Below are 16,593 nucleotides of genomic sequence, written 5' to 3'. Positions count from 1 at the left end.
CTTCTTCCTTCCTTCCTTCCTTCCTTCCTTCCTTCCTTCCTTCCTTCCTTCCCTCCCTCCTTCCTTCCTTCCCCTCTTCTACCCTCCCCACTATAGTGACTTGAAAAGTGGGTAATCCCTGATATTACTCTAGCATTTCCAGGATTACAGTGTGCATCCGGTGCAGCTCACATCACTGTCCACAACCTTTTAGTGTTACTTCATTGTAGGGAATGGGGGAAAGCTCATTCATCACCTTGATTCTCCTGTCATTGGCTTGATGAGGTTTTGAGCAATCAGCCAACAATGCCTTAAGCAGCAATCAAAAGCATCCCTTGTTGGCCTGACTTTGTCACCTCAGTCAAGTCAATGGCACTGACAGCAGGAAGGAGGGGAGATGTGCTACATGTTCCTACATGTTACCAAACAAACCCAAGAGACTGATCATGAGGCGATAGTTCTTAGAGTTTAACAGCACTGGGGATGATAGACAGATGCTTTAAAGTAGTCAAAATGTTGCCCTATTCATAGGATCATAGACTTATGGCTGAAAAGGAATGTAGAAGTCACTTAGTACAACTTCTTCATTTTACAGATAAGGAAACTGAGGCTCAGAGAGGTCAAAAGACTTGCTCAGTGTTATATAGGGAGTACATAGAAATGAAAAGATTTGAACCTAGGTCCTCTTACTCTAAATCTATCATTCCCTCAGTTTTAACATGCTACTTCTCCAATGAAATTTGGGTTTGACAGTCAACAAGCTTAAGGGATACAAGAATAATAACTTATAGAGCTTTAAGGTTTAAAAATATTTTATGTGTATTATCTCTTTGTACCCCACAATCCTGTGAGGCAGATAGGAAAATGTAACAGAGACATCTCTGATCATGTACAAAGCTGTTTTTCTTTTTTCATTTTTTTTTCTTTTTGCAAGGGGGAAGGCAGGGCAATTGGGGTTAAGTGACTTATCCAAAGTCACACAGCTAGTATGTATTAAGTGTCTGAGGCTTGATTTGAACTCAGGTCCTCCTGACTCCAGGGCCAGTGCTGTATTCACTATGCCACTTAGCAGCCCCTGAAGCTGTTGCTCTTGGTTGCCTCCAGCTATTGGTAAGTAAATGCTGAATGGCTTGGTACTTTGAGATGATGGGGCAGTTTACTAATTGGCCGCTAAATAGGAAGAGCTGATGACTCAGTAGCCATTTAAAAGGGAGTAGCTCCATTGTTACTATTCTCTTTACTTCCTGCTATGGACCACATGTGAACTATGTGAGGAGGGGAATGGCTAATACCATCCCCCACTATAACCTCCAAGCAGCACATGTCCTACATAGGTGAGCTGAACCTAGGTTTTAGGCTGCCTCTTTTGTGCCTGTTTTTTTCTTGATCTTAGGTGAACAGTTTCTATCCTGAGATGGACATGTCCAGGCTTGGGGGCAGGGTTAGGAATTCAGGGTCCTGGGTCCTTTTGATCACTGCTAATTAGAAGCAAAGGGAAGAGCTCCCATAAATGAATGCAGCATTCTTGGAGAAGACAACCACCATCAAAAGCATTAGCCATGCATGATCTATTTTTACCAGAAGATACAGATGGGGAGTTGTTTGGATATACATAGCTGAGGTAAAACGTGGAATGCCTATTTGGTAGCCTAAAAAATTCCTTTATGTTTTGATAAGGTTATAAATGAAATTACTGAATTCTGTTTTTAGTTGTTCTGTCAAGGATCACTATGATAATTTTGTATCCTTAGCATTCCATTGTGTTTACGTAAAATTCTCCTAGGACTCTTCTCCTTCAAACAGAGTTTGAGAGGCTGAGTGAACTCAGGAAGACTTTCAGACACAGTGAATTTAGGACATTTAGACCCTTGTCTTTTTTTTTTGAGATCACACAACAAGGGGCAGTTTATTAGAATCCTTCTAGCCTAGGGTTTTCCCCGCTTCTTTTCCATCATATTATTCCGCCTCTCTAGAAAGGCACGAGAAAGGAGTGGGGTATGGAGGCTGGGACTCAATCCTCAGAACACCCCAGTCCTCCATTATAGCCCCTTTTCTGTTTGGACGAGGCAACCACCTTGGTGCAAGCCCTCATATGCTTGCATCTACACTATTTCAACAGCCTCCTGTTGACCTTTCCCTTCCTCAAATCTCTCCTCACTCTAATTCATCCTTCACTGAGCTGTCAATATGACCTTCCTAAAGTGTAGGTAAGATCAAAATGCTCCTCACCAACCTCAATTCAATAAATTCTAGTTGCTCCCTATTACCTTAGGACCAAATATAAAATCTGCTTGGCTTTCAAAGTCTTTTATAACCTGACCTCTTTTACCTTTCTGGTCTTTTTACACCTTATTCATGTACTCAGAGATCCTGTGGTTCCAGCAGTCTTCTTGCTGTTCCTCATAGAACACTCCATCTCCTGTTTCTGAGCAATTTTATTGGCTGTCCCCCATGTCTGGAATTCTCTCTCTCTCTTTATCTCTGCCTCCCTAGCTTCCTTCAAGTCTCAGTTAAAGGCCTATCTTCTACAAGGAAGACTTTTTCAGTCTTCTTCAATTTCAATACCTTCCCTTTGTGTTTTTCTTGAATTATTTTTTGCATGTTATTTCCCCCTTTAGACTATGAGCTCCTATGAGATCAGGGACTGGTGTTTTGTTTTTGTTTTTTCTTTCTTTATATTGCCAGTGCTTAGCACATAATAGGTATTTAATAAATGGTAGTTGACTAACTGACTGGTTTGGGTCATATCATCTTCTGGAGAAGAAGGTGACAACTGTCTCCTGCCTATGAGTGCCACAGTAATCACCAGATTGCTGACAAGCCAAGTAGAATCAGAGCTAGATATGACTTTGGATAGAGATCATCTTGTCCATCCATCTCAGTTGGAGGCCTGGAATATGGGGCAACCACATTATCAGAATTCCTCTAATTTCATGTCAAACATTTCAACCTATTTACGAAGCAGGTTAGATCCATTAGCCTATTTCAAGAAGGTAGGAGCAATGGCTATGTTTGAGCAAACTTCCCATGGCAAAACAGTCCCTGATATGTAAAAAATTCTCTTTGCCTCTAGTTATGACAATTCAAACATCGACAGATGTAAACAAGTGTCTCAGTATAGCATGGTGCATCTATCATAAGCAAATCTACCTGAGCACCTGGATGACATTTCAAGAATGAGGGGATGTGGTCCTTGAAGTAAATGCTTACTGACTCCCTCATGAGATCATAGGACACTGAACTGGAAGGCACCTTAGATAACAACTAGTTCAGTCTCTGTTTTACAGAGAAGGAAGCTGAGTTTCAGAAAAGTTAAGTAACTTGCTCAAGGTTCCACAAGTAGTAATGAACAGAACAGGGCTTGGAACCTAGGTCCTCGCACCAACGACAAATCTAATAGATAAATTCTTTATACTATGCTAGTGAAGGCATTGCCTGTCTTTCTTTGTAGAGGAGGGGTCTGTGAAAGACCATATTTCTCTTAAGTATTTAGATGTTTCTAGACTCTCATCTTCCTGTAAAGGAAATTTTCTTAATTCAAAGGGAACATATGTTACATAGGGTTGTGGCTATAGAATTGGAAAGGTTTGAAGGCCCAACCTCCACATTTTTGCAGATGAGGAACATGGAGCACAGAGGTTAAGTAATTTGCATAAGGTCACCCAGGTTGGATTTGAATCCAGGTCCTTCTGACTCCAAGTTCAATGCCCTATCCACTACACCATGCTGCCTCTGTTGCATTAAATATGATCTGTTTTTAAATGACTTCCTCCCTCCCCTCCAAAGCTTAATGACATATCTCCATTGCTGTTGTTTCTATTGTTTTGTTCATCATCTGCACCTTTGTTTTGTTCTCACTGTTATAAAAGTGCATAGAGGATGCCTGCTGACATTCTTTTAGTGAATGGGGGGGGGTGAGCAACTTTTGCAAGTGTTCCTTCCCTTCCTCTAAATTTGTAGTCACCTGCTGTGTAGTTTGGTTAAATTGGGAGCAGGGGAGTAGTCATTAGACACTCATTCCACAACTCTGTGCTAATCTAGGTTAGGTAAGTTGCTTCTATTTATTCTTCTGTTTTGACAATGAGAATTCTAAGCTTTTTTGTTGTCATTGTGATAAACTACTAACATTGATTTGGCAATGCACAGTGAATGACAGGACTAATGATGTTCCAGCTTCCTTGTACCTTTGAGATTTGTTGATTCAGGAAAGAGCACTGGATTGGGAATCAAAGTATTAAGTTTCAATCATATCTCTAATAGTCACTTCCTCTCTGTGGGCCTCAGTTTCCTCATCTGTGAAAATAAGAGTGGTGGACTACATGACTTCTAAGGTCCCTTCTACCTCTAAGTCCTAGGATGTTCTGAATATTTTTCTCTATTTCAAACTACCCTATAGAATAAAGCAAATTCAAATTATTTGGGTTGAAAAAAGCTTTTGAAAATTTCCTGATCCCCCTCCCACTGCTTGAAGATACATTGAAGAGTTACAAAACCAAGTTTTGAACCCCATAGCTTTATACTAAGGGCAAGCCCCTTGTAATGATTTTAACACTTCTTGTAGATGTTTATTTTATGTGTTTTAATGGAGATAGCTCTCTGCTCTGAACATAATACTTTGAAAAACTTAAATCTTGTTGCATCTAATGACACTTGAGCTTATACTCACAATGTGTGCTTGTTTTCTAAAGTCTTATTTCCATTTCTCCTCTAGTCCCTAAAACTTTAGTTTCCCTTACTGTGTCTCCGGCTTTCTTTTTATTTTCCAGTGAAGCTACTACATTAGCTTATAAAAAGCTCCAGTTCACACCAGGACCAGGAGACTGGACATAAGACCATTCCCAACTAATGCATTGGAGTCTCATCATAGACAACAACCAACGGGGGAATTACTCACCTGCGGTGTGTAAGGAAACTACCACTGACGTGTCCTGAGCCATCACATCCTGGAGTGGGACATGACATACCTTCCGTCTTCACTGACTTCCAAGAGAACTGGGAGCCATTTAAGTACCCATCCTTTTGCCTTTTGGCTGCTAGAGGGCACCCTGACGCACTGCGGTGGGATGCATACTTTCCAGTTATATGACCCTGACCATCACAACCAGGAACTGGACATCTGGATAGCAGATAGATGAGATAAACTTTACTGTCTTGCCATCATATACCTGGTAGCCTCTACAACAAAGTCAAAACAACCTGACATGAAAAAAAAAAAGAACAATCATGCTCTACGGACTCAAAAAAAAAAGAAAGAAAGAAAGAAGAAAAAATAATAAAGAGAAATCAACAAAGACGCCACCTAGTGGAATCATTAACTATATGAGGTCATAGCTGGAGAGCTCTTGGCTGATGAAAACTCTCATAACTGAGCAAGTAGGAGATGGGCTCCAGCTTAGATGCAGGCTTAAAAATTTGACTGATTCCCTTTTGGAAAGACAGGCATTTTTTTCCAAAGCTCTACTTTGGGATGGATTACTGGTCTTCATAAGAGGACAATGTAAAATTCACAGGGGATCTTGTTTAGTCTCATTTTCAGCTTGAAGACTGAATGGGATTAAGTTTTAAATGAGGAGAACTGTGCTTTTGGCATTAACATTTAGGATATTCAGGGGGAAGGAGTTGGAACACTTGATTGGCCACTTTATGTTCCCTACAGAACATTAGTGTGTTGTTAACCAGAATATATCCTTCTAGTGAAATAAGACACCCTGCATCATCTCTATCACAGCTGATGTCCAACCATGAGCTGATGCACCACAATAGCCTGAGGCTTGTCTGATGTCCAATTCTCAGTATAAATCTAGACTCTAGAAAACATTCACCCAAGATGTCAATGAAACTTCTCAGAATCTCATATCTTTCCTGACTGATTCAGAAAATTAAACGTTACACCTTAAGTGAGGTAGCAAGCCATGCAATCTATTAATAAAAATTAAATTGCATGTAGCAAAAAGTAATAATAGCTGGCATTTGTATGGTGTATTTTGATTCACAAGGCATATTTATATAACTTCTTATTTGAGAGCGAGGTATATCAGCTAATAGCACTATTTAGGTGGTGCAGTGGATAGATGGAGTGCCAGGCCTAGGTCCAAGAAGAACTGAGTTCAAATCTCGCCTCAGATGCTTACTAGTTGCCTTAATGTTACTTAAACTATGTTTGCCTCAGTTTCCTCATCTGTAAGTGGGGATAATAATAGCACCTACCTCCCAGGATTTTGTGAGGGTCAAATAAAATAACTGTATAGCTCCTAGTACAGTTCCTGGCACATAGTAAACACTATATAAATGTGTGTCATTATTTTACAATTGAGGGATATGTTTTAATAACAATACAACATGATGTAACAATAACAACCCTGGAAGGTAGGTGCTATCATCATTATCCACGTATTACAGATGGGGTAACTGAGGTTCAGAGAGGCCAAATCACTTTGACAACAAGGTCATATAACTAGTAAATATCTGAGGTAGAATTCAAATTCAGGACTTTTTAAATCTAGGTCCAGCCTTTTCTCTTGAAGGTCACCCTGCCTGCCTTTCCATCAGAGCCATGAGAGCAATGGATCTGCAGTCAGGAATCCTGGGTTCAAATCCCAGCTCTGCCACTTCCTACCTGGGACCTCCTTGGGCATTTTCTTTCACTTCCCTGTACCCAGTTTTCTCATCTATAAAATGAGGGAGTTGGACCAGATGTTACCTAAGAGCCCTTCCAGCATTGAATATCTGATCCTCTTGCCAGTCCTGTTTCTTGGGGTACGCTAAACATTAGACAAACCTTCAGGGCTTTCTGATGAACATTAACTTTCTGTTGGACATTAGCTGTAATATCTGTTTCTTCATTGATGCTTCTAAAGCTATTCTCTAACTCTGCTCTTGCCTTTGAAAAAAACTTTCACCTATTTACTAAATATTCAAAAGGAAGGTGTAGATGCTACTTTACTTTGCCGATGGCCACTCCCTGCTTCATTGACACTCTTTGGATTGCTTGATCTTAAAATTGTGAAATCTGTGTTTTTCCAATGGATCTACCAGGTCTTAGCATTCCACTTACCTAATGGGCTCTTGATCCTCTTTGTCTTCTTTGCTTTGTGCTATCCTGATTCCACTTTTCTTTGCTCTTGGACAACCTGAAAGACTAAACAAGAAGGAAAGGCTCAGAGAACAATCCCCTACTTTTTGTCCATTATGCTATTTTCAACATTGCTGCTTGTATTGGACTGTCTTGAGAATTCTTGGGTTTTGTCAGGGAAACCAGAAAATGAGATTCCCCTGTTCATGTGCTCTGTATCCCTTAACGACATATGGCCTTGGTCTATCACCTTCACAGGAACATAAAAAAGGGAGATCATTTTAGCCTGGATCTGCCTTTGAATCTATGTAGTCTCCCAAATAGTAGTATGTATGTAGTCTCTATGTGGTCTCCTAAATCTATTTAGTCTCCCAAATTCTGGGCTGAATTGAATATATATACTCAGAGACAGAGACTGCTGGCTACAAGAGAAAGACTAATAATCAAATGAAGAAATCACACAATACAAAAAAGGAAAGTTTCAGTGCAGGTTCAGTTTCAAAGTGTATGGATAATAGTCTGGGGAACTTCTTTTCTTATGAGTTCTGTTATTTGTTAGCAATATGAACTCTCTGGCCCTTGGTTTCCTTTTCTGTAAAACTGAGGGGGCTAGAATAAATCATAGGCTCCAAACCTGGGTTCCATTAACTTGGATTTTTTCAACAGGCATTTTGATAACTGAATTTGAATATAATTGGTTTTCTTTGTAATCCCATATATTTTATTTTATGCTTTTAAAAACTATTCCAAGAAGAGGTCCATAGGCTTCACCCAATTGTCAGAGGGGCCCATGACCTAAAAAAAGGCCATGAACCCTATGACTAGATGATATTAAGGGACCTTTCCATTTGTAAATCTTGTGAAAAATATGAGACAGGTGAGATAAGCTAGTATGTGGGGTGAAAAGATCATAACCTTTTGTCATTCCATCTTTCTCTAGGCCTCACAATTCCTAACCCCTTACTTCGTCCTCACTGTGACCTCTAATCATTCCATTCCTCAGTTGATGTCTTTTCTTTTTTTTCTCTCACTTTTCTCCTGTGACACTGCCACCACCCTGGTGAAATCTCTCATTAGTTCACTCCTGTTATATTGCAATAGCCTGCTGGTTGGTATTCCTACCTCTGTTCTCACTTTGGTCCATCTTCTCACCTAACAAAGGGATTTTCCTCAAGTACAAGTCTGACTATAATGCCTCCTTCCCACCACTCATTCAGTAGACTCTACTGGTTCTCTGTTATCTCTAGGATCCTTTGCTTGGCCATTAAAGCTCTTCGTGGTCTGGCTTCTTTCTACCACTCCAGCCTTCTTATACTTCCTTCCCCCCATGTACTCTGTGATCTACTGACAATGGCCTCTTCTCTGTCCCTAGCACAGGACACTCCATCTCCTGCCTCCATGCATTTTCACTGGCTGTCTCTCCTGTCTAGACTTCTTTCCCTTCTTGTCTCTGTTTCCTGGTTTCTTTCACATCTCAGCTAAAATCTTACCTACTTAAGAAGCTTTTTTCAGTTACCTCTTAGTGCTAGCGCTTTTCCTCTGAGATTATCCTGTCTATATACATCTTATTTGTATGCTTTTTATTTACATGTTGTCTCTCCTATTAGACTGTGAATTCCTCAAGGGCATGGATAGCTTTTGCCTATGGTAAGCACTTAATAAATGCTTATTGAACTCAAGCATACTGATTTACTGAGATAGAGATAAGATGCTGAAGGAAACATTAACAGATATTCTTGGCTTGGGTGTATGGATGAGGAGGTGAACAGGAAAGGGAGAGTAGGAATTTAATGGAAGCATCGCAGGGATAAACCCTGAGATCTCACATGTAGAAGGGCCCACATTCAGAGCCAGATCATTGGTTCATTGATTATTAATTTTTCACATGAGCATTTATACTATTGATAAAGACTACAAATCTGAGCATGGCTTGATTTAGTATTTTGTAGATTGTCTAGACACAAGAAAGTGAAATATTAATGATGCAGATTAAACTTAAAGGTGTGACTGATACACCTTTTTTTTTTTAAGTTAGTTGTTAAACATTTACCAGCCTGCCTCCCCTCTCTCCCCAAGTGGAGGACTTGTTTATCAATGATGGATTTGTTTCTTTTATGCTTCAAAATAAATAGGGTTTAAAACCCATATTAAATTGTGTGTGTTTTTAAAATACTTAAATAAATCTGTTTTGTATCAAGTTATTTTGGAGATAAACTTTAATGGTTGCTCCTGTGACAAAGATGGTACTTTCAACTTTATTCCAGAAAAATCAATCAACTAACAAATATTTTTAAATTTCCTATTATATACCCAGTACTGTACTGGATACTAGGGATATAGAGACAAAAAAGTGAAAGAAACTGTTCTTAAAGAGCAGCATTATATTGAAATATGTGTGGAGATGCTTTTACCCTCTGCTGATGCCTGAATATTCATGTCTACCGGGTACAGGGTCCTGGTGTTCTCCAGGAGGAGGACAAAACTTTTTGCTCCTTCCTTTCTTTTTTTTTCTGTTTACCCCTATCCAATTCCTTAATGACTAAGTTGGCACGGCATTAAGCTGACTATGAGAATGAATAGTACCACAGTGGGATTGCAGTTTGGTCTTAATCACATCTCTTCCATTAGTAGGAAGCAAAAGGAGGTTTCCATTCAATATTGATTCCCCCTTCCCCAATTTTTTGACAACTAGATGATACCACCATGGATAGAATATTGCAATCAGGAAAACCTGAGTTCAAATCCTGCCCCAGACACTTAATAGCTATGTGATTTTGATTAGGGCACTTAATCTCTATGTGCCTTAGTTTCCACATATATATATATATACACATACATATATATATGAAAATAACAGCACCCTCCTAGGGTTATTGTGAGGATAAAATGAGATATTATTTTGTAAAGTACTCTGCAAAACTTCAAATACCTTAAACATGCTAACTATCCTTTTTTCTTTATTATCTGGATCACTAATCCTATTTTGTTTGTTATAAATCTTATAATACCCCTGAGTCTTCCTGTGATTTTCATTTTCTTAAGAGATGAAGAATTAAGGACAACTTGGGGGGAACATACTACATAGTTATAAAGATCGTCCGTATCTAGAGTATTACACAACCCCCTCTTCTAAGTTGGCATGGCGTTAAGCAGAGTACATGAATGAATAGTGTCATAGTGGGACTACAGTTTCCTCATACCTTCCCTTCATGTTTCAGGTAGTCATTGGATTAGCACTGAGGTTCCTTCTAATTCTGGGACTCTAATCAGTGGGTCAAGAGGGCTTTAAAGGACACTGTTACCACCTTCCTCTCCTGCTCCAGAGTGGTGACAGTGACAACAGGTAGTTGTCAAGAAAAGGCTGAGTAGGCAAATCTATCTGAAAGTGTCCTTCCTCTCCTCCCAGAAACTCAGCTGCTCTGGAAGATTCCATTCCTGATAGTGGGGGAAAGAAGGAGAAGGAATGAGGAGGGTGTGAGTTTTTGGTTATAATCACAGGATGATGTGGTTACTTAGGTATTTGTGCTAAACCAGAAGAAGGGGACTTTGCAATTAAGTTGCTGTTCAACCTTTTACTTTCCTATTATTAATCTTAATTTTCCCCACCTTAACAGTGAGAGAATTGCACTAGACCATCTTGAAGGTACTTTTGGTTTCTAATAATTCCATGATTCTGGAATACTATTAAACCCTTATGTTTCATAAGGGTGAACTTCTGTATAATTAAGCTCTGTTTTAGAAGGACTTGGTTCAAGGTAACCATGTATTGGATTGTAAATGAAGAAAATACATTCTCTGCAATGCTTTCTATATTTGTTTACATATAACCAGAAATAAAACTCATGACAAAAAAGCGGGAAGTTCTAAAGAAACATATAGGTTTAAAGGGAATTCGTTAATAAATTGGAATTTTAAAATTAACAACTTGTATGGAAGAAGAGCATGGGACAGCTAGGTGGTTGGGCCTGGAGTCAGGAAGATTCATCTTCCTGAGTTCAAATCTGGCCTTGGACACTTACTAATTGTGTGACCCTGGGTAAGTCATTGGGCCTGTTTGCCTCAGTTTCTCTTCAAAAATGAGCTGGAGAAGGAAAATGGCAACTCACTTCAGTATCTTTGCCAAGAAAGCCCCAAAAGGGGTCTAGAAGAACTCCTGAATAATAAAAGGAAGGAGGCAAGGGCAGATAACTGAAGATGAATACAAATAGTCTTTTAGGAATACTGCTAACTGACCTGCCACTTCACTCCCCATGTCTTTCCCCAGCCCCATAATGGAACAGTAATCATTGTGACAGAATCTTTACAGACTCTTAAGTTGTAAGTTTTACCTGGAGAATGCAGCAGTATGATTCCAGAAATTTAGAAGGTTATTTTGAATTTCAAATACTTCTTTGTTTTAACTGCATCTGTGAGGTGATGTGTATTCGGTCAGGTAAATTAAGGCATCTGCTACTTCTTTGATGATCCCTTTATTTCTTATGTTTTCCATTTGTCTTTTTTCCTATAAGTTATTAATTGCACTAATTGATAGTCTATGCTCTTTAGATTGTGTTAAAAAAATCTCTTTGAACATTGCTCTTTTGGGGAAAAAAGTCCAGTAGAAATGCTGGCCTCATTCTCTCTCTTGCAACTGCAGAAAAAAGTGTTGCTTATTCAAGACTTGATTAATTCAGGCTAATTAATTGTGTTGGGCAGATGGGTGTTTCAGTGGATAGAGTGTCTGACCTGTAGTCAGAAAGATCTGAGTTCAGATTTGGCCTCAGATACTTATTAACTGTATGACTCTGGGTTTAGCTGACTTAACTCTGTTTGCCTAAATTTCCTCATATGTAAAATGAGCTGCAGAAGAAAGTGGCAAACAGCTCCAGTGTCTTTGCCAAGAAAACCCCAAATGGGGTCACAAAGAGTTGGACATGACTGAACATTCATTTGCTTTGTTAGAATTCGAATTATTGTTTTCCTTAACAGGGGCAAGAGGAAGATCAAAGAAATGATAGTAAGAACTGAATGAAAGAATGATAATGTCTTATAAGGAGAAGGCAGAACTACTCAACATATATTTTGTTTCTGTTTTCTTCCTACCAAGCAGAATAATTTTTGGATGAGAAAAGATGGAACAAAAATGGTTACAGTGATTTTAATACAAAGTAAGTGAGAAGGTGCTGAGAGAGTACCTAGGTACCATCAATAAGTTCCAGATATCACAATATCCTCAGGTACTATATATCCTAGGGTCCTGAAAAATTTGGCAAACATGCTGGGCAGGCTTCTAGCTCTATGACCTTGGACAAATCATTTAACTTCTGTTTGCTTCAGTTTCATCAAATGTAAAATGGGGATAATGACAGCCCCTATCCACCAGGATTGGTATGAAAATCAAATGAGATGATATTTGTAAAGCCCTTAGCACAGTATCGGGCACATAGGAGATGATACAGAAATGCTTGCTACTATCATTTTTATACTATTCATAAAGAGGAAGGTCATCGCTCTGCTGTTCACTGCCCTGTACAAACCACATTTGAGACATTCTACTTAGTACTGGATGCCATAATTTAGAAAAGGCATTGATTAACTACAACATGCCTAGAGAAGTGACCAGTATGATGAAGGGAATGTGGATTATGCCACACTAAGATCACTTGAAGAACCTGGAGATGTTTAGCTTCAAGAAGATAAAATATGAAAGGGGGAATAATAAATAGCTATCTCTAAGTATTGGAATAGATATTATGTCAAAAGAGGCAATATGGAATAGTAGGCAGAGATCAAGTCAAGGAGAATTATCTGGGTTCAAGTAATTACCATTACAATAATGACTGTATGACCTCAGGTAAGTCACTTCATCTTTCAGTGGAGAGACAGTATGGGTAGCAGAAAGTATGCTGGAAATGAAATATGACAACCTTGGCTCAAATCCTGGCTCAAACATGTCTATGATTCTGTGATCCAATACTCCAGGCAACTCTCTGAAACTACCAGTTATAGATGAGTTGTTGATCTCCACTGATGGAAGCATTTTCTACTCTGAATTTTCGCACTGATGAAATCACAGGTGTAGACCCCACAAAACAACAACAATGACAATGGCTAGCATTTATATTGTACTTTAAGGTTTACAAAGAACTTTACAAATATTGTCTCATTATTATTCTCATAACAACACTGTGAAGTGGTAGTTGCTATTATTGTTCTTATTTTACAGATGTGGAAGCTGAGTCTGAGAGGTTAAGTTTTTTGGCTGAGGATCATACAGCTAGTAAGTGTCTGAGGTTGGATTTGAACTCAGGTCTTCCTCACTACAGGTCTATCACTCTATCCATCAACTATACTGCTATATAATATATATATATATATATAATATAGCTGCCTATGTGTGTGTATGTATATGCCTATTATATGTGAATATATTCTTTTGCATATTCTTTTATATATATACACACATTATACTAGCTACACACATACATATATATATAATATGTGTATATATACACAAACATTTTTAAGGCACAGTGGTATAGTGTTTTATATATAACACACATATGTAGTTAAATGACATAATGTATGTTTGTGTGCATCTGTAAAAATATATTCACATGGCACATACATACATATGTTTATATACAGAATATATTTACATGTATATTATATGTGAATATATTTTTATGCATATATTTATATGCATAGACATATCTATATATAAAGCTTGTTTTTCTTGAATAAGAAAGCAGAACTTGGAGCAATGAGTAGAAGTTGAAGAGATGTAAAGAATTATCTTAAGAAGTAATGAGTTTCTCATCAGACTTGGAAGATTTGGAATTCTTCGAGTGGAGAATGAATGATCAACTTTTGAGGACCTAGGAGAGGAAATTTTCAGTAGGGAATGAACTGGATTATGTTCTCTGAGATTTCTTTCAACTGAGATTCTGTATTTCTGGACTATGTTTTTCTTTGGGACTGTAGATACTTTTATTTATCTACTTGTCTTTCTTAATTAATTGATTACTAAAAAAAGTAATCAAGAATTAATTTTGTGTACCTCTTGCTGCCCTGCTGGGAAGAAAAAGAAAGTCCTTGTAACAACAACAAAAAAGTATAATCAAGCAAAACACATACCCATATTGGTCATATCAAAAAATGTGTATCTCATTCTGCATTATTATGCAATTATCATTTTGTCAGGACATGGGTAGCATTCTTCATCCTGAGTCCTCTGGAATCATTATTTATTGGTGCATTGATCAGAGTTCTTAAGTTTTTCAAAATCATTTGTTTTTACAATGTTGATAGCATAGTAAAATGATTCTTGTGGCTCTGCTTAACTTCACTCTGTATCAGTCCATAAAAGTCTTCCCAGGTTTCTCTGAAATCATCTTTTTTTCATTTCTCTTAGAACAGTAGTATTCCATGGCATTCTTATGCCATAATTTATTTAGACATTCCCTAACTGGTAGGTACTGCCGCTTAGTTTTCAGTACCTTGTCACCACAAAAGAGTTGCTCTAAATACTATTAGACACATATAGGACCTTTTTCTTCTTCTTTGACATTCTTGGGATATAGTCCTAATAGTTGTATTTTGTCGCTTCTTTATAAAGGTCCTATTGTCACTGTGGTACTTCTTCACTAAGTGGGCAGTGTTTATTGTACTGTATAGTATTCATGGTTGTTCTTTTCTGAATTTGTCCATTATTCATCTCATGTCATAATTTGAATACACATGTACTTAACAGGAAATCAACTTGTCTTTCTTTCAACCATGTGTGTTCATATGTGAGTATTGTTGTTTGGTCATTCTTTCATGTCTGACTCTTTGCGACCCCATAGACTATAGCACACCAGGCCCTTCTGTCTCCTGAAGTCTGTCCAATCTCATGTTCATTGTTTCCTTGACACTATCTATCCATCTAATCCTTTACTGTTCCCTTTTCCGTTTGTCTTCAATCTTTCTCAGCATCAGGGCCTTTTCCAATGAATCCTGTCTTCACGTTATGTGGCAAATTATTTAAGTTTCACCTTCAGTATTTGAGCGTCCAACGAACAGTCTGAATTAATTTCTTCAAAATATTGACCGATTTTATCTACTTGCTTTACAAGGGATACCACAATTCAAAAGTGTTGATTCTGCAGGAAGGTGATTTTTGCCTTAACTAAAGCAGGCCAGAAAGGAAGATAATAGAAATGAATCATGTTGTGGAAGGACTTTAAACATCAGACAGAGGAGTTTGTCTCTTATACCTGAGGCAGCAGGAAATCACCAGATTGCTGAGCATAGGCGTAACATGGTCAGATTTGTGCTTTACGTATATTACCCTGGCAGCTAGATGAAGGATGCATTGGATGGGGGAGCAACTTGAGTCAGGGAAATCAATTAGTAGGCCACTGTGATAGCCATAGATGATCAGCCAAGAGGTTCTTAGCAAAGGTAGTGGCTGCATGAGTAGTATGGAATCAAGTGTGAGAGATACTGTGGAGAAAGAAATGACAAGATTTGACAAGTGACTAAATATGTGGGGTGAGAGCGAAAAGCTGACAATTATAAACCTAGAGACCTACAATTGCTTTACAGATACAGGGAAGTTCAGAAAACGAGTGGGTTTGGTGGGGGTGTTAATGAGTTCTGCTTTGGACATACTGAGTATGAGACATGTATGGAATACCGAGTTTGAAATTTCCCACAGGGAATTGTTGACGTAGTACTGGTAATCAGGAGGACTAGGGATAAATAGATAGAACTGGTGGTTATCTACATAGAGGTGATGAGATTACCAAGTGATAGAATGTATAGAGAAAATGGAATAGGAACATGGACATAGTTTTCATGTAGACCAATAGCTGGGGGAATGAAATGGATGAAAGACTAGCAAAAAAAGACTGAGAAGAAACAGTCATTTAAATAGTAGGAGAACCAGGAGATAATAATGACATGAAAACCTGGGTAAGTGAGTATCTAGAAGGAGAAGGTAGTCAGCTTGAGTTTTAAGTGCTACTAAGATGTCAAAGGGGCAGCTAGATGGCAGAGTGGGTAGAGCACTGGGCCCAGAGTCAGGAAGACTCATCTTTCTATGTTCAAATCCAGCCTCAGACACTTACTAATTGTGTGACTCTAGGCAAGTCACTTAATCCTGTTTGCCTCAGTTCATCTAAAATGAGCTGGAGGAGGAAATGGCAAACTACTCCATTATCTTTGCCCAAGGTCATGAAGAGTTGGACACGATTCAACAAGAAGATGTCAAAAAAAGATGAAGAATGAGAAAAGGTTATCACATTTGGCAATTAAGATCTCACTGGTAACTTGGAGAAGAGTTTCAGTTGAGTGATGAGGTCAGAAGCCTGACTGTAAAAGAATAAGAGTGAGAGATAAGGGTGGCATGATAATGGGTATAAATAGCTTTTTCTAGGAATTTGGTTTTATGAAAGCAAGGAAATAAATAGGATAACTTGAGGGGGGGGGTATGGGGTCCAATGAGGAGTTTTTAAGGATGATGGGGACTTGGGTGTCTTTTTCTTGTATGGGTTGAACTTGTCTCTGAGGGTCCTTTC

General features: G+C 38.5%; 1 protein-coding gene across 4 annotated transcripts in view; it reads right to left on the bottom strand.

Moving 5' to 3' along the window:
- MYT1L (myelin transcription factor 1 like) overlaps positions 1-16,593 on the bottom strand; it is a 704,996-nt gene that overhangs the window by 54,470 nt on the left and 633,933 nt on the right. For all 4 annotated transcript variants that reach the window (XM_069108684.1, XM_069108683.1, XM_069108686.1 and 1 more), the window contains 2 exons: positions 7,034-7,117; positions 4,874-5,095 (listed from right to left, as the gene is read on the bottom strand). In XM_069108684.1, the coding sequence (XP_068964785.1) occupies positions 4,874-5,095; positions 7,034-7,117 (306 nt within the window). The remainder of the gene's footprint in view (positions 1-4,873; positions 5,096-7,033; positions 7,118-16,593) is intronic.

Source organism: Petaurus breviceps, unplaced genomic scaffold (genome assembly GCF_028583685.1).
Source record: "Petaurus breviceps papuanus isolate PSGF00001 unplaced genomic scaffold, PetGlider_PUasm1.0 90418, whole genome shotgun sequence".
In the NCBI taxonomy this organism is placed as follows: Eukaryota; Metazoa; Chordata; class Mammalia; order Diprotodontia; family Petauridae; genus Petaurus; species Petaurus breviceps.
Note: the sequence above shows the minus strand (reverse complement) of the source record. Positions and strands in the feature narration are given on the sequence as shown.